General features: G+C 42.7%; 2 protein-coding genes across 3 annotated transcripts in view; both read left to right on the top strand.

The window, feature by feature from the left end:
* Window positions 1-3,280: 3,280 nt before the first annotated feature.
* Window positions 3,281-6,161, top strand: LOC109487627 (ras-like protein 3). The gene is made up of 7 exons (XM_019791635.1): window positions 3,281-3,475; window positions 3,609-3,665; window positions 4,065-4,160; window positions 4,491-4,631; window positions 5,191-5,285; window positions 5,559-5,604; window positions 6,045-6,161. The coding sequence occupies exons 1-7, from the start codon at window positions 3,281-3,283 to the stop codon at window positions 6,159-6,161; spliced, it is 747 nt and encodes a 248-aa protein (XP_019647194.1).
* A 3,967-nt stretch (window positions 6,162-10,128) lies between these two features.
* The window catches only part of LOC109487934 (ras-related protein Rap-1b), a 23,801-nt gene continuing 16,391 nt past the window's right edge, over window positions 10,129-17,538 (top strand). Inside the window, exons 1-2 of one of the 2 annotated variants that reach the window (XM_019792039.1) lie at window positions 10,129-10,275; window positions 17,290-17,387. In XM_019792039.1, the coding sequence (XP_019647598.1) occupies window positions 17,331-17,387 (57 nt within the window). In that variant the 5' untranslated portion in view covers window positions 10,129-10,275; window positions 17,290-17,330. The remainder of the gene's footprint in view (window positions 10,276-17,289; window positions 17,388-17,538) is intronic. The other variant, XM_019792046.1, reaches the window with a different exon arrangement.

Below are 17,538 nucleotides of genomic sequence, written 5' to 3' on the forward strand. Positions count from 1 at the left end.
CTACTAGCGTACAGAAGGATCTTCGAGGATATCTATGGATCAAAAGCTAGCCCAAAGACGGTGATACGAAACCGCGTAGCTTTGATAGCGCCCCAAATGTTTGATTTTACACAGCTCGCCGTCTTCCCCTCAGTCTGCTAGCACAGGATCAGACATGTTTCTGCTGCTTTCCTCTTGGTTTAAATTCTCCCGGCTTGTAACAGTCTAGACTACGAAAGAGGTGGTATTTTTCACAGCCAACGCGGTACAGAAGCCCTTATTCTCCAAGCAGAGGTTGTTGGGGAATGATCGTTAGCTTTTTATATATGGCCGTTTTTTGTCGCTAATCCCACCCGTCGGTGGCCGGCGGCGACCTTCTCTGGCTAATGGATACTGCCTGGCCAATTTGATACTGTCTTTTTGCCACCGAAAGGGATCTGCTTGGAGATTAGGAGGTGGTGTTTTTCACAGCAAACGCGGTACGGAAACCCTCCCCAGCCGCAGTGATTCCGCCCGACTTGTTGCTGCACCAGAACGATGTGGTTTTACCGATGTACAGTCTAGTGGTGCTGGGCTCACGTGGTGTCGGGAAGAGCGCGTTGGTGAGTACCTAAACAACCTGCAAGCATGGAGGTAGAATTTCTTCTACCTCCGTGCTGCGAGCGATCGTTAAAAACAACGTTGTGACTGATTTTATTGTGTGATACAAATAATGTAACCTTTTACACATATGAAATAAAGCCGCCATGTCTGTCTAGCACCGTAACATGATGGTAAAATCCCACAGACACGGTAATAATAAGTACTAGTAGACATAGATGTATCATAAAAACAACGCAGTGACTGTGACTGATCACAGTTCGCCTACGTCTGTGTGGTGGAAATAATGTAACCTTTTGCACATATAATATAAAGGCGGCATGTCTTTCTAGCATCGTAAAATTCCACAGACACGGTATATCGATAATAAGTACTACTAGACATAGATGTATCAGAAACAGGGTTGGTTGTTTATATCTCTAACGGCATTACAAGACCAGGAATCGTTAAACAACACTAACTGATCGCAGTTCGCCTAGGTCTACGTGGTAAAACATAACGTAACCATTTATACATATAATATATGTGTAAAAGGTGTTACATTATTTGTACCACACAGACATAGGCGAATTGTAATAAATCACAACGTTGTTTTTAACGATCGCGATTCCTAGTCTCGGAGACATAAATCCCTGTGAGCACGCCACCCACGTCTCCGTGCTAAGCCCAGGGCGAGCGAGTCGTCTTGGCGCAATGGCGAATTCTCGCCTGCCGGGAAATGCGATTATCTGTGATAACAGCGTAACTCAGCAGGGATTGAGCCGGAGAGAGATGCGCACCGTCACAGCTAGGGCAGCGTGGAAGTGAAATCACGTTTTTATTTCGTGGTGATACATGTACTACATAGTGCACTGAGATGTATTTTTGTATGAATGAAACATTTTCGATATCACCACAAAATAAATCACGTTTTTATTTCGTGGTGATATCGGTTAGTAGAATATTCATCAATCAGTGACTGGTTTTTGAAAGGTAGAAACATTGAATCAAAATGATTGATGAATATTCTACTAACTGTTAATCTTACGTGACTGATGAACCTCTTCAACGGTGGTGATACCGATAGTGCACTAAGCTGTATTTTTCAATTTTTTGTATGAATTGTGAGGATAACATCTACAGTGATAGAAACTTCTTATATTTTTGCAACACCGTTTTTTATTGCATAGCGTGCATCCGAGAATAAATGGAGTGGGAGTGAAATCACGGTTTCATTTCGTAAACCTATGGAAAACATATATAGAAAACTCGGTTAAGAGACTTGATTATTATGCAGATAGCGTCAGCGATGACGACAGCACATATTAGCGTTAGCACAAAAGCTGTACATAAGGCCACACCGACGTAATTTTATGGATAACATTCGTGCGCGCATTGATTTTCGCCTGTTCTGAAAAAAAAAGATTACTAGTACGTCCTTAGAAGGTCTGGCCTGGCTCTAGCCAGTGGTAACTCTGGAGGACGGCACCCAGGCTACAGAAGCCCCACGACTCAAGAACTCAGTACATACGTACAGTGCCGATTCATAAATTCCAGCATGTCCCGGCTTTTATCTTTTAATTTTTTTATTCGCCCGCGCGCACTGGTCTGGGGGTCTTCAGAGGATGCCATCCATAAAACTAAGTCGATGTGGCCTAATGTCCCGGGGTGGATTGTTATTGACATAAAGATGGGGTACCTACAGACCTAGCAACGTGGCTATTACTGAAAGTGCGAACGGCCATTATAGCACTTCATGATGTTAAAATGCCGCCCCGTAGCTAGAGTGTGTTTGCAGAGGCTCGGGTGCAAACACTCAACGATGTATATAATTCCTGATTTTTTTTCACTGTTCACAGTTTTCACTGTCACTTCTGTACCGTGAACCTATCATTACAGTTAACAAATAATTCCTGGACTTTCTTTTCCCTGCTCCTGTCCCCACCGTGAAAATATAGTTCCGTGAACATTTCCATTTTTCTCAGACCGTGAACGTTTGCTGCTGTGAACATAAAGCTTTTATAGGGAATTAGTATATAGTACTAGTATGTCAATATGTTTGAAGAAGCTTGGGTGCAAACACTCAACGCTGTATATACGTCACTGTAAATGAAGTCGCTACTTCGGGTGGCAATTCGATGATGGTTTGTTCACTTTCTCCATCGTTTGTCATTTTCTCCACCAAGCATTTTTAGGATCTGTAGTAGGTACATGTACGTAGATAATACGCACCTACTACAGCGAAAATAAATAAAGCGAAAAATGAAACAACCAAATTTAAACAAAAAGAAGTAAAACACACAGAAGATGCGTGTTTTGCTTAGTATTGAATTGATTTACTGCAATTGTAGAAAAAAATATCAACAGGCAGCAGAAGGGCTCATAATCATATCAAATAACATGAAATATAGCATATATCTTATATAACATGAAATAAAAAATAAACACAGAGTATAAAGATACAAACTGGAATATAAGATGAAACAAAACGATTTACGTGAGCAGCACTGCGTTAATGTGATGTTCTATATTCCTCCTACGCACAGTTAGTGGATGATTACGGAGAAGACGTACGTGTTAACTCAGCCGACTCTTTCATTTCCTGCAGATCACACAATATGCGGAGAGCCGATTTGAAGAGGAGTACAACCCGACAATCGAGGACAATTTTAGAAAGGTGCTTCTGAGGGACGAATCGGTAATCGTCGTGGGTGGGTCGGGAATGGTCGTGGACGGATCGGGAATGGTCGTGGGTGGGTTGGGAATGGTCGTGGGCGGGTCGGGAATGGCCGTGGGTGCGTCGGGAATGGTCGTGTGTGGGTCGGGAATGGTCGTGGGCGGGTCGGGATTGGTCGTGGGTGTGTCGGGAATGGTCGTGATTGGGTCGGGAATGGTCGTGGTCGGATCGAGAATGGTCGTGGGTGGGTCGGGAATGGTCGGGGTGCGATTTGATAGCCGTCAAAAATATATAGATTATATACAATAATGGTAACTGATATGCAGAAATTTCGAAATGTGATAATGATAAACTTCTTCCTCTTTTCAATCAGACGGACGAGATAGATGGGAAGTCGTGCCTTCTGGATGTCCTAGACACGGGGAGTCAGGTGAGGCTTCATTCTTATGTTTACTTTTGCTTTGTTTCTTCCTCTCCAAACCCAAGGTCATTGACCTGGGCCAGACGTCTGTCACCATGGTAACTGGTGCTGAAACAGACAAATTAAGGTGCCATGTTTATCGTTTTGCTTTGTTTTTTCTTCTTCTCGTCAAAACACATAAGGTCAATGACCTGGGCCAGAAGTCTGTCACCACGGTAACCGGGGGCTGTAGCATACACCCTGTGGTGTTGGATTATATTATGTAGTTACGAATGTGTTCGAGTAAGAATCAACAGTAGTTTATTGTTACCAGCAAATTGAGAAGGGCCATGAAGGACCAAGTTCTATGTTAAGCTATACCACGTGAAGGTAAACATTATGCATTTGCTCCCTGGTTTTCACGAACAGGAGGAGTACCAGTCTGTACGAGACGGCGGGCTGTCCCGGGGACAGGGGTTCGTGCTGGTGTTCTCTCTCACGCAGGAGTCCTCACTCACGGAACTGGCATAGACTAAACATTACGCATTTGCTCTTCAAATGTTACCTCTCCAGTTCCTTGTTGTGGTAGCCTGGATGCCAGATCTAGAGCCACAGCACACTAGGCTCAAAGTTATCCTGTGTGCAGACTGGATACTTTGGGCCTAGTGTGCTGTGGGTCTGGCATCCAGGCTGTCGTTGTGGTTGCCCTAACAGGAGGAGTACAAGTCTGATGGAGACTAAACATCATTTGACGTTTTCAAAATCATATGCAGTTGCTTGAGTAACTGTTTTTTGACTAAACATCATGCATTTGCTCTTCAAATGTTACCTTTCTGGTTTCTTGTGGTTACTCAGGAGGAGTACAGGTCAGTGCGAGACGGCGGGCTGTCCCGGGGACAGGGGTTCGTGCTGGTGTTCTCCCTCACGCAGGAGTCCTCACTCACGGAGCTGGTGGAGACACGCGACAGAGTGCTGCAGGCCAGGCCAGGGGGACAGGTAAAATTTATCTCCAAGCTACGAAAGCCCAGAACGACAAAAGTTGTAGCCTCCAGAGATGTGCTCACTGACCTCCAAGCAGATCTTTCTATAAGCCAGGCCAGGGGGGCAGGTAAAATTATCTCCAAGCAGATCCTAGGGTGGCTAAAGACACCCATACGCCACCCAAAGCGCATGGACCCTCTCTGGCAAATGGATACTGCCTTGCCAATGTGATAATGTCTTTCGCCACCCTAGGATCTGCTTGGGGATTAGGTAAAAACAAGGACATTATACAATGTACAATGTACATGTATAATGTCCTTGGTAAAAATAATCTCCAAGCAGATCTTTCGGTGGTTGCAAAATAGTATCAAATTGGCCAGGCAGTATCCGGGATCCGATACGTACACCACCAGTACACGTACTAAAGGAAAGCCCAAACACCTCTCCAGTGCTTTGCGTACTTTTTTTCTTTGTTTGTTTGTTTGTTTGTTGTTGACAGGAATTTTTCAAGGACTAATGATTATTAATTAAATTTTTAATTAATCAATATTACGTCTCCCCATATATGACGTAGGTTCCGATGGTGCTGGTGGGCAACAAGAGCGATCTTGTGACGTCACGAGAAGTCAGTAGGGGGAGGGGAGAAGGGTTCTCGGACAAGTTCAACTGGTAAAATCTCATCTTATTTACAACCTAGTAACCTTGCAAATAACAAAATAAAAGGACATTGAAACAGCCTGAGTACAGAATCTACATGATAAAAGGTAATTGTCTAAAATTATATACAACTACTTGCGTCACTGATATACCTAGGATTTTGCATTAAGATATTAAATTGCAAATAGCAAATAGAAGGAGAGCATTGTACATATAGCTATTTCTAAAAGTAAGGGTTTGACTTCTCTAACATGACTTGGAATCCGTTTTTTTTCTTTCCTTCAGTCCATATCTGGAGACCTCTGCCATGCTGGGAACTAATGTACATGAGGTGGGTGTCACGTGATTCTTGTTGCACGATTCTGTATATTCTAGTCAAAACGATACGTCAGCAAATAGATCGATTCAAAACTTTTCTCTGATTATTTTTCTCTAATGTGTAACTTTGCAGAAAGAAAAACTATTGTTTTGCTCTGTTTATATGTTTCTTCTTTATTTTCTCCCAACGCAAAAGGTCAATGACCTGAACCAGGCGTCTGTCACTATGGTAACTGGTGCTGTAGCAGATACCCTGTAGTGTTGGGTTGCATTATGTAGCATGGAGCTGGTTCACACATGAATGAGTTTTACAAGAATAAACAGAGTAATAGTTTGTTAGGCTAGACCATGTGAAGGTAAATATTGTGCATTCGCTTTGAAAATGTCACGGCTCCATTTTGATTGTTTATTTGTTTGTTTGTTTGTTTGTTTACATGCCTACATGTTCCATAGGTGTTCCGTGGGTTGGTTCGGCAGATCATGAAGACGACGCCGGGATCACGTGATTATGACTGCAGGCAAGACTCCCGCGACCAGGCTGGAGGGTCTCGCATGTGTGTTCTGCTGTGACGCATGTTAATGTTCTCATTTGCATACTTGGGACAACTTAAATGAAGCCGTTACCAATGGCAGCCAACCTGTGGGGTATCGCATGTATGTTCTGCTGTGAGGGTCACGTGGCAGCCAAGCCGAAGGGTCTCGAATGTGTGTTCTGCTGTGATGGCTGGAGGGTCTCGTATGTTAACGATTAATTTGCATACTCGGGACAACTTAAATGAAGCCGTTACCAGTGGCGGCCAGTCTGGAGGGTCTCGCATGTGTGTTCTGCTGTGACGGTGACACAAGGGCTGTGTATGTCAGTGTGTGTCACAGTGCGCGCGTGCATTTGTGTGTGTGTGTGCGTGTGCGTGTGCGTGTGTATGTGTATGTGTGTTTGTGTGTGTGCGTGTGTGCGTTTGTGTTTGCGCAGCCTTTTCCTCTGTATATTTGAATAAAAAATGTTTTCAAAATGGACTATAACCAAAACATACTCTCCTGCGTGTGTGTCTCGTGGGTAACACATTTCAACGATCGACAACTTACACATTTCTATCCTGACAGCGCCGCTTTACACGTTTTTATTGTCCTGCGTCCGTAACGTTCCATGTAATCACGTACAATACTCGAGTTTTTTCAACTTATATTAATGCCGAGTAGTATTTTGCCTGGAAAATTCGTCCACCTAAGAACCTCCCTCCTTCTTGGGAGGAGAGGTATTGTGAGGTGTGTAAGAAGCTTCTCCATGCGTCTCCGACAGAGAGAAAGGTGTACACGGACCTGGACAAGTGGTGGAGAGGCGGGAACTACGAGCTCTGTGAACCGATGGTGTACGAAGGACCGAATCCGAACAACCAAGTAGCAACGTTACGCGTAATGATTATCAGCCTCCCAGTGGCATTTTATGCCACACTGTATAACTTTAGTGTAACGCCATATAGTTCTGAGTTGTTTATTAATAGCCTTTACCAGGCTTTGGGAGGCGGTTGGAAAGAGTAGACATTGGCCAAATAGAGAGAGAGAGAACATGCCAAGGGAGTTACTAGTGAAATTTGCCGCACCCGTACTCGCTAGCGGACTAACTCCCCCGGCATGTTATCTTTCTCTATTTGACCAATTTCTACTCTTTCCAGCCTCCTCCCGAAGCCTGGGAGAGGCTACTTAGTTGTATATGGTGGGCAGGATATGTAGTACGTATCATGGTGGGCAAAAGCATGTGTACCATACCGTAGCGCGGTGACCTACACTTTGACGGTGATTTGTCAGATTGCTGAATGAGTTTCAAACAATATATATTCTTTAAGTTTTGGGTCTATTTAGTAATAATCTTTCAGTTTGCTTTTTTTTTTTTGCTTTAATTGACTGATATTAGAATGGTGAAGTTAAGAGATACAGATGTTGAATGTAGAGCTTGTTCATGTATTTTGAAACAATTGCATTATTAGTACATGTAGTAGAAACTAGAATGAAGGGATTTTCTTTTACACCACCAGTAGTGCCTCTTTGCTTATGTTTCGGTGTCTATCAGACACGTGCCTACCTCAGAGCTTCTGACTGGAGTTCTGCTTCTTGCCGCTATATGTAGGTGACGCTTTTGCGGCGAGAATACGAACACGAGGAAGGTGTCTGATAGACACCGAAACGTATTAAGCAAGGTACGAAACAATACTGGTTGTGTAAAAGAACATTCCTGTATCCCAATGAAACTATCTTCGGGAATAGCAGAAACTACTAAAAAGGGTGTTACATATTACTTAATAATATAATGGTGTACATATGTTTTGTGTGTGTGTGTGTGTGTGTGTGTGTGTGTGGTGGACAGGATATGTATTATATATTTTTGGTGCCTCAATATGTGTGGGTTTTATAAAGTGGTCATACAGAGGTCAAACCAAGGTCATTTGGGGGGGAGGCTGCCTATGGATTACGAAGACTAAGGCCTGATTACGCCTTACGAAAAAGGGCATGCAGCCCCCCCCCCCCCTATACCTCTGCTTGGTGGAGTTACGGTTTGCTGAGTTGGAACAAAGAAGGGGGTTAGATATCGTTATACCCTGGGGCACGGTTACCTGTCTAGCCGTTTTGCCCATATATGGCGTTTGTTAGCGGATGACGTCACGTTAAGGGTCTCCCGTGACGTATGGTGGAATACCTCTGTCTGAACAGTGATTCATGCGGGCTGTTCCTAACACAAAAACTTAATACGCCCCAGTTGGGTAGCCTCTACCAGGCTTGGGAAGGCGGCTGGAAAGAGTAGAAATCGGCCAAATAGAGAGATAACATGCCGGGGGAGTTTGTCTGCTTCGGGTGCGGCAAAATGTTCTCTCCCAGCAGACAAACTCCCCTGGCATGTTATTTCTCTATTTGGCCGATTTCTACTCTTTCCAGCCGCCTCCCCAAGCCTGGTAGAGGCTACGTTGGGCCGTCTTTGGCCAATGGATACTGCCTGGCCGTCTTATGCCACCCTAAGATCTGCTTGGAGATTAACAGAACCGTACCTGACACGTGTGAGCATTGTTCAAAACACGTACGGGTCTAGGATACACGGCACGGCGCCCCCATTCAAGAATTGTCGGTAAAACAGTGGCCCGATGGTTCAGAACCATCGGGCCACTGAGAACTGTTTTACCGACAAAGAAAATGCTATGAATCGGTGATCGATTTTTGTTATCAGTCCGATAGCGTAACTGTGCCCACATATTCTTCTTTTGAACTGACTCAAACACCTACAGTTTACCTTGGGCGGTTACACGTTTGACTCACCGTACTTTGCCGTGACTGTACGTGTCAAGTACCGTGAATAAAAGGTGAATACACGTACGGAGAAAGCGTTACTAACCTGTGACAACTTGGCACAGAGTTAGGGGTTAGCCTCTACTAGGCTTCAGAGGTGGCTGGAAATTTAAAGAGTAGAAATTGACCAAAATAAAGGGATGACATGTCAGGGGATTTGATTCGCTAAGCGTTTACAGTTTGTAGCCTCTACCAGGCTTCGGGAGGCGGCTGGAAAGAGTGGAAATCGGCCAAATAGAGAGATAACATGCCAGGGGAGGTGGTCTGCTAGAGAGAACAGTTTGCCGCTCCCCTGGTAGACTTTGCCCATGGCATGTTCTCAGTGTCTATTTCGCCAATTTCTGCTCTTTACAGCCGCCTCTGAAGCCTTCTAGAGGCTATGATTTGCCATGACTGTACAGTAATGGACTGGTGGTTTCAGCTTTTTCCAACGACCACAACCGTGGCTGTTTTATGTAGATAAGGACTTTGGCACCGGCAGAGTGTTTAGTTTAATGTTACCTTTGACAGTACCGCGAAGTCGGCTGGGACAATGCCAAATAAAATCTCACGTTTCATGATGAAAGCGTCAATCGTGACAGAAATCACAGCGTCTGGGAAATCTGAGTCATAATAAATGAAGTAGCCACTTTTGAAACGTTTACATCATCAACGCTATAATATATAAAGTCTTGTACAACCCTTGGTGAGGCAACCAGAGTTTGGAAAGTATACAATAGGGGTGCCAGAGTATACACGGTGCAATTTTACGGAATACAGTGCAATCGTATTAGTAATACAGTACATTTTACTCTGGCACCCCAGTAGTAGTGGTGGACTGGTTTTAAAGTCGGTATTTTCTAGTGTATACAATGACCAGGGTTCGTGTGGATTGAACAATAGCCCTACAAAATTCACGGAAGTGTTCGGGTGAGTTTTCCCCGTCTCTTTACTTAGAATAAACAGACTTTGTTCACCTGTTCTCCTTTATATCAGCTGCTACTAGTATTTTAGACGACATTTTCTGGTGTATACAATGGCCAGGGTTCGTGTAGATTGAACAATAGCCCTACAAAATTCAGGGAAGTCGTTTGGGAAAGTGTTCGGGCAAGTTTTCCCCGTCTATTTACCTAGAATAAACAAACCTTATTCACCTGTCCACCTTTATATCAACTGCTATTTTGGATGGTCACCAGAGCGAGGCTCGCCGGTGACGTCATTGGCTAATTAACATAACAGCCTCGCCCCGTACCGGTTCAGTAGTCAGTGTTGGCCGGACAGTGAGTCATTCTTGGTCGTTTTTGTCCGCGTTCTCGGTGTTTTTCGCATCCTGTCGGAGTTTTTGCCGCTCCCGAGGTGTAGACCAAGCGTTCAGGTAAGAAATCTGTGAGAAAATGAGGTGAAATTTGCGTGTTTTGACTGATTTTTGCCCCCGTGTCTGGATCTGATTTTTTCCAGGGGACGCTTTTCGGCGTAGACTTTGGGTCATGTTCCAAGCGTCCTAACCTAAAGCACGCTTCTAGGTTCCATGAACTTGTAAAATTATTTTACCGGGCGCTAGCCAAGACATCTGTTATGTTCGTGGGGAACTTGTGAAAGAGAAGGAAGGGGTTTTGTGCGAAATTGTCCCGAAATTCTGCCAGCTTGCCATGTTTTGGTTTGAATGTGTGTTGTGTGTGTGTGTGTGTGTGTGTGTGTGTGTGTGGAAAAAGCCCTCCCACTTCGTATCTATCGTCTGATTCAATATGGTGGACCCGGCGTTCTAACCGGATGTCGGCCGAAAATCGTCCGATCAGTCCGTAGATTTTTGGCGTATTTTCTAAAAACTCCATGGCTCTGTAAGAATTGAAAACGTGTCACAGAAATAGTCGGATGTAGGGCAAGGTTTTTTTTTCTTTGTCGGGGCGGAAAGACAGGTTATTGTTAAACAGTTGGTGACACTTCCGTAGTATACGGATATGTCTGTCTGTTTCCTAGACAGAACGTCCCTTTTTTAATACCCTTCCACCATAATTTTGATGGATTTATCACTCAGAAATTATGTCTGAACAATTCTTCACATTGATATACGGCGAGAGAACACACTAGCCTCCGTAGCAGGGTTATAGAACAGGGGGTTTGGTGGTCTTCGGCTGTTTTCTGATTAGCCTAGTTCTAACGGGGGTAACTCAACCAGGCCGGCTATTTTGTCTATATGCAATCAGAAAAATCACATAAAAGCTCCCAAAGACCTTGAAGAACCCCCAACCCCCAAGTTTGTGTCATGCTATGGAGGCTAAGAACACACATGATAATAGATAACGACACCCACAAACACTGTAACTGAAACGATTGGTGGCCTTGGGAGTTATATGACGGTTGGTGTATATTACATAGCCTACATAATTGTTAGCCTCTACCAGGCACCGCGGATCGCTGGAAAAATAGTAAAAATTGGCAGAAATAAAGGGATAGTATACCAGAGAAGATCCCGGGCCATAGAAGATCCAATATATTCGCGACGCATGCCCAATTTCTACTATTTTTCCAGCGATCCGCGGTGCCTGGTAGAGGCTACATAATTTGTAGGGCTATTGTTAGTTGTGATGCATAACAAATCCTATTGTTCCAAGGGGGTGTCTGGCTGTCTAAAGTCCTTGTCGTTGGATCGATACGTCCTTGATATATCAGCATATGTATGTTTATATTACAAGGTCCTGCATTCTTTTGTACAGGGGTGTTTTAGTACAACAGAATTTGCACAAATGTTTGGACACTAGGCACACATGCTTTCTGCTGTGCTGGGATATGTTTTGTGAAAAATTCTCACGGCAAAGATTTTAACGAAAAAGATTCCACCGCAAACATTCTAGTACTTGTTTTGTCTTGATGTGGCCCAGATATAGTCAGAGATATCGGAGTCTCTACCCAAAATATTTACCAAACTAGGTGTAACACACATGCCAAACAATTTGTCACTAGTCACACATCATGTGTAACTGAAAAAGAAAACTATTGGAAAAAGTGTACAATGAGTCAATAAATAATGAATCATATTATTTGCATTTCTCCATTGTATGTAACATTTTGGCAGTAGTAGTAGATACTACTAATGGCTGAAAAAACTTAAACTTACACCATTATTCAATTTCTGTCTTCTTCACTTACACAGAGTTTGGAAATCTTTGCCACTCTTTCAATCGGTGTTTGTTACTTTCATCTACTAGTAATTCATTGTGGTGCACAATGATACCTTTTCCTGCTTCAGGGTTCTCCCCAGGATTTGAGAGTACCCCGGAGGAGGGTGCGTAGCACCCGAGACGACGCGTTAGCGTCGTGGGGGGGAGGTCTGAGGGGGGAAGCTGAAGCATTTTTCTTTATCTAAATACAAATGGAAGCCATTTCCTGCAACTTCAGGTTTTGAACTGCCAGAAAAAAAATGTTAACATACAGGAAAAAATTGGGCATAGGTTCCACGCTCTGACCCCTAACCGGGGGCCAACGGTGCCTTCAAGTTCGACAAGTGAAACAGAATATGACATTAAGTCATACATTTTCCACTTGGAACTTGAAGCAAGCAATTATGGGAAAATGTAGAGAAGCTGGGACAAAACCTTCTTATCCTAATGCTAATCCTTATGTTATCACCAACTTGTAAACAAGTCCCTTATAATTATCAAAGTACCATCAAAACAAAATTTCACTTCTCTAACATTAAATAATCGGTCCCATGTTTAGGACTACACATTCAAGAAAATACTTTTGAATTTAAAAAAAAAAAGAAGAAGAAAAAAAAAGAAATCTGAAGAAAAAAATATTAATCTGCACAACATTTTATTGGTTTCTATCCCTTTGCTTCTCTACAAGTCGATAATGTGATTGTATCAATTTTCAAACGCCCTAAAATTAGCTAAATCGGCGAATTAAGGTGATTGCGCAATGGACGTGCCCTATGACCTTCGACCTTTTGGGGGTCATGCAGGCGTCAACAGCCCTCCCCATGCCTTGCCCGTCCGTTTTCGTCGGCAAATTTCTGCTTTTTTAGAGGTTTTGAGACCTTAAAACTCACACCATGGGAGAAATAAACCACATACGTTATTTTTATGGTAAATATCGCTAAAATGGACCATGCATTTTTTTGTCGCGTTGCCGATTTTTGGCAGAAGCCTTGCGGCGCGGCCGCCATGTGCTACGCCGATAGCTAGTAGCTACAGGCCGTCCCCCGTCCGGGTTTGTAGGCAAAATTCTGCTTTTTTTTAACGTTTCGGGACTTAAAAACCGACAGCAGGGGAAAAATAAATCGTATACGTTATTTTCATGGGGAATACCGCTATCATGAACCAGACATTTTCTGTCGCGTTAACGAATTTCGCGGCCGCCACATGCTTCATAATGTCGCGATAAGGTAGGGAATTTTCTACGGTTTGTAAGTTCGTAAACGTATCGGCTTTTATTTTTAAACTTATTATCAGGGTCGAGGGCTTTGGTTTACAAAGAAATCAGACAATTAGCTTTCTTTACACGACTTCAAAACGCTAGCGGGGCGCCCGATGTTCCACCAATGACAGCGATTCTCTCAGTAGCGTCGTGCGAAATACTCATTGTTTACTCGATTATCGCCCCATTCACAAGTTTTCAGAGACAATGCCGGTGGGAAAATAGACGCCACTAAGCCCCGAAATCAGGAAATTTTCTCGAATTTTAGCGAAATTTTGTAGAAAAATCGGGATGCAACACCCTAAATTTGGAAAGTAGTATACTGGCGCTGAGCTGGGAGTAGCCTGGCGCAGCGCCCCTGTTCCATCGTCTGGGGAGAACCCTGTGCTTTCATTTGTAGGTTGGTTTGCAAACTAAACTAGACAGAGGAAGGGGTAAATTGCTAGATCTGTTTTCCTTTATTTTGGTTGTTCAGAGACCTTGACATACATTTTACACCAGGTAAAAGCTAAGGCTAGGAATGTTTTCAAGGATTCCTTAGTTTCATTGAGCAAAAAGCTAAGCTGTCTCAGCACATGTTTAGGCCTGGAACACTCGTACTTTGCTATTGTCAATGGTCCATGTGGCCGAAAATAATAGTTTTGGTATAATTGATGTTATCCAAGTCCATAGTGATACATGTACATGAGGCCATTTTCAGTCCCTTGGGAAAATGTTTGGCATTTGGAAATTGGCCAGGCAAAATTTATTGTATCAACCTTCTGTGTATATCTTTTTCATTATCTCTATAAAAGTGCGGTCATGGCAGTGACCAGAAATTTATTGCTGTAATTATCCAAGAAATCATGATAGTCATCCGAATTGATGGCATCCTTAATGATGCAAATAATGGAAAGTCCATAAAAAGAAAGGTTAGATGTGTGGGGCAGGGACTGGGAAATCACATACAACAGTTAATCAGTTTGTCATTCTGGTGATAATGGTGTTTTGACTGGGCAACTGTCAAAACGGTGTGAAATGATGCAGGGCTTGAAAGTCATTTTTGGGAATAGGTGCACTGGTGTGCCCAACCTAAAATATTGGGTGCACAAAATTTTTTTGTGCACCATATAAAATAGAATAAGTACAATATTTCATTTCTAAGGAAAATAATTACAACAATGATTTTATTATCTTTCTGACACTTATATGCTACACTACTAATACCACTATACCATATAGTAGTAGTATAATACGAAAATATTTGGGTGCACTGGTGCACCCACAGAAAAAAAAAATGGACAAAGCTCCAAATTTGGGTGCACTAAGGTGCACATGCACCCAGTATTTCCAGCCCTGTGATGGGTCCAATATATTTCTTTGAATGGCTAACTTCACTTTCAAAAAAAGGAGGTTTCTAATTCTATACTGTTTGTGACTGAATGCAGGATGTTAGGGACTGTTAAAATCGGTAAACAGGTTTTCGTAAACATTTGGAGGGAGTCATTCAAAGAATTCCTAGTATATGTCTAGGCTAATTAAGTGTAGGTGAGGAAGAAGTATTTGTGTTGTTTCTGGCGTCTGGCTGTCAAATTTGTAGGCTGAAACAATTTCTTCTACATTTCTCAACATGCTTGGGAGTCTAATTGCCAGGAATTCACATCATGTGTTACTGTAAATGCAGAAACTCACATGGTGGTTTTATTTTCATGTTTCGTACCTCTCCATTACAAATTCATCGCATATGATATTGTACTACTACTACTACTACTACTACTACTACCTTAAAACATACTAGTAATTGTTTTAACGAATTCAATATGCCTTGAAACTCCCTGTTTTCCTCCTACTACCAAATATAACCACTACGAAACTAAATGCATTTACAGTACTTTGCTACAGCTGTACACTATCAAGAGATAAATGACTTCACAACAGTTACAGAAGTAATGCAGGACACACCCCATGAGTTTGCACTATATAAACTGCTTCCATGTAGTCAATGGTCTTCCTCCTTACATCCAGATTCCAGGACTCAGTGATTCTGTGAATGAAATGCCCAGCATTTTTGGGGGTTGGTCTTCTGGGCCACCTCCAAGTAATACTCCAGGACAAACAATCTAGGTTATGTTGTGTTTTCCCCATCCAAAAACAGAGCCTTGTCCCTAATGCGGTCCAGCCCATGCAAGTGAAGACAGATGCAGACTGGCTGCAGGGCTCTCCCCAAGCAATGAAGCATTAGGGTGCTCCCCCTTCCCCCAAAATCAAAGCACCTCACCCAACATGTTCAAATTTAGGGTTTTCTCTTACTGTCTTAGTATTTTCATGAAAATTAGCTAATTTTTCGTCAACTGGTTAGGGAGAACCTCTCCCCTAAGAATTCCTGGGAGACCCCTGGGCTGGTACTTCTAAATCCCCGCTCAGATCACTTCCTACATTAGACCTCTTGGAAAAGATCCTCAGCTGTCCTGTGACAATGATGCCAGTGGATAAGAGATGATATTTGACTGACAAATTAGATATAATGGGAAAAAGTTCATTCATGTTCCGTAGTAACGTTAAATAAAACAATTTCAACTTCATAAATTATGATCCTGGATTCCACATGTGCAACTTTTTATCTGTGACACAGAATCAGAACACAAAGTATTTTATAGCACAGCAGCTCAGGCCCAATAATGTTTATACACCAAACCTAGATACTGTACATTCCATCAGATCTATAAATTATCAGTGTAATGATATTATCCAGTAGGACATGTAGGAAGTGACTGACAGCCTTTTCAATGGCTTCCTTTGGACACTTGGTTCTCGGTTGGTGGCAGGATATGGAGAGCAGGTTTTATGTGGGTGAAAAATCTGCATGTGAAGATCTCTTTTCAATATGTCAGAAAAAAATATGCAGTCCTAGAAATGAAGTGATATCTAGCACATCATGTGTGTGGATGTGATCATCAGCATAAAATGATGGGCATTTTTTAAAAATCCATACTTGTGATGACTTGTGATGCCGTCTAGAGGTAGATGTTTTCATTCTTTTGCAAAAATTTTAAATTCTGTAGGCTTTGCATACTCCGGGAGCTTATGATTATATGTTACTGTCCTGAAACAACCTTACAAATTATTTATATCCTCTGACCCCCTGTTGCTTTCAACTGCTGTACAACCCACCACTTTACCAAGATGTGGTCACCTTTCACCTGCAACTAGTGCTTACTTTTTCTAAGGTCGCCCTTTTGCGTCATTTACCTGCACATTTGCGTCTCCTTCCGGCTTGTCTTGGGCTGTTATTCACGACTTCTCGGCTCCTCAGCCTTGTTGAAGAAGCTATAAGATGATGAATTCCCTGACCCTTGTTTGCCTGCTACCTAAAAGTACTGCAGTAACAAACGTGCGATAAGAAAATTGCTCCCAACAGGCTATAGAGATGGATCATCTTGAGTTTGTAAACTGCATAACATTCACACACCTGACTCTGAATTTGTAGTAATGGCTAGTTGGTGCCAAGTGAGAACAACATTACAGATAGACACGTAGGCTGACAATCTGAAAATCAAATGAGATTTTTTCAGTGTAGAGCGTGGGCACAATATATTATGCCTGTATTTTTTCATCCCTTTTGGATATAAGATATATTTACCCGTAAGCAGTTTTTGTAATGTTCACGATACATACTACACAACTTGGACATCAATAATATTTTCCATGATGCTGCACATGATCTGGCAACTGTTCCATTACCGTTGTGGTTTACATTTGGGACTGTCGCATTTTCTGAGACCAGACTATAAGGTTTGAACCATGCTAAATCTGTTTATAAACCTGCAATTCTCCTGCAGTCTCTCTAATACTGTCACTGACGAAAGGTAGTGGATGGTTGCTTGAATAACTGTTTTTTGTATCTTATTACCTGGATATCTAAGTTAACCTTCACAGACATGTTTCAGTCATTGTCTAACAACCTGTTTGTTTCTATCCCTGTGCCCCTCCACAGGAAAGCAAGTTACTGTGTTGTGAAGACGGCAGTTGAGAAGGATGCGTGAATACAAGTTGGTGGTTCTTGGGTCAGGTGGTGTTGGTAAGAGCGCACTGGTAAGTCTGTGCTTTCTACTGAAGGAAACACCCTATATTCTGCTGTGGCGTTGCATGATATTTTAATCAGGTGTTTGTTGTATATGTAGTTTATTCTTAGCCTGGGTACCATCCTACTTATATGCCGGGGCTCCCACTCTCGCTTCCCTAA

This window comes from Branchiostoma belcheri, unplaced genomic scaffold, assembly GCF_001625305.1.
Source record: "Branchiostoma belcheri isolate BF01 breed outbred unplaced genomic scaffold, Haploidv18h27 scaffold111, whole genome shotgun sequence".
NCBI classification, from domain to species: domain Eukaryota; kingdom Metazoa; phylum Chordata; class Leptocardii; order Amphioxiformes; family Branchiostomatidae; genus Branchiostoma; species Branchiostoma belcheri.

Bases quoted from the DNA above. Each gene is read 5' to 3' on its own strand.
- LOC109487627 (XM_019791635.1), top strand. From the start codon at position 3,281: ATGGTCGTGGACGGATCGGGAATGGTCGTGGGTGGGTTGGGAATGGTC. The intron at 3,476-3,608 runs GTGGGTGGGTCG...CTTTTCAATCAG, and splicing joins TGGTCGGATCGAGAATGGTC to ACGGACGAGATAGATGGGAA. The intron at 4,632-5,190 runs GTAAAATTTATC...TATATGACGTAG, and splicing joins AGGCCAGGCCAGGGGGACAG to GTTCCGATGGTGCTGGTGGG.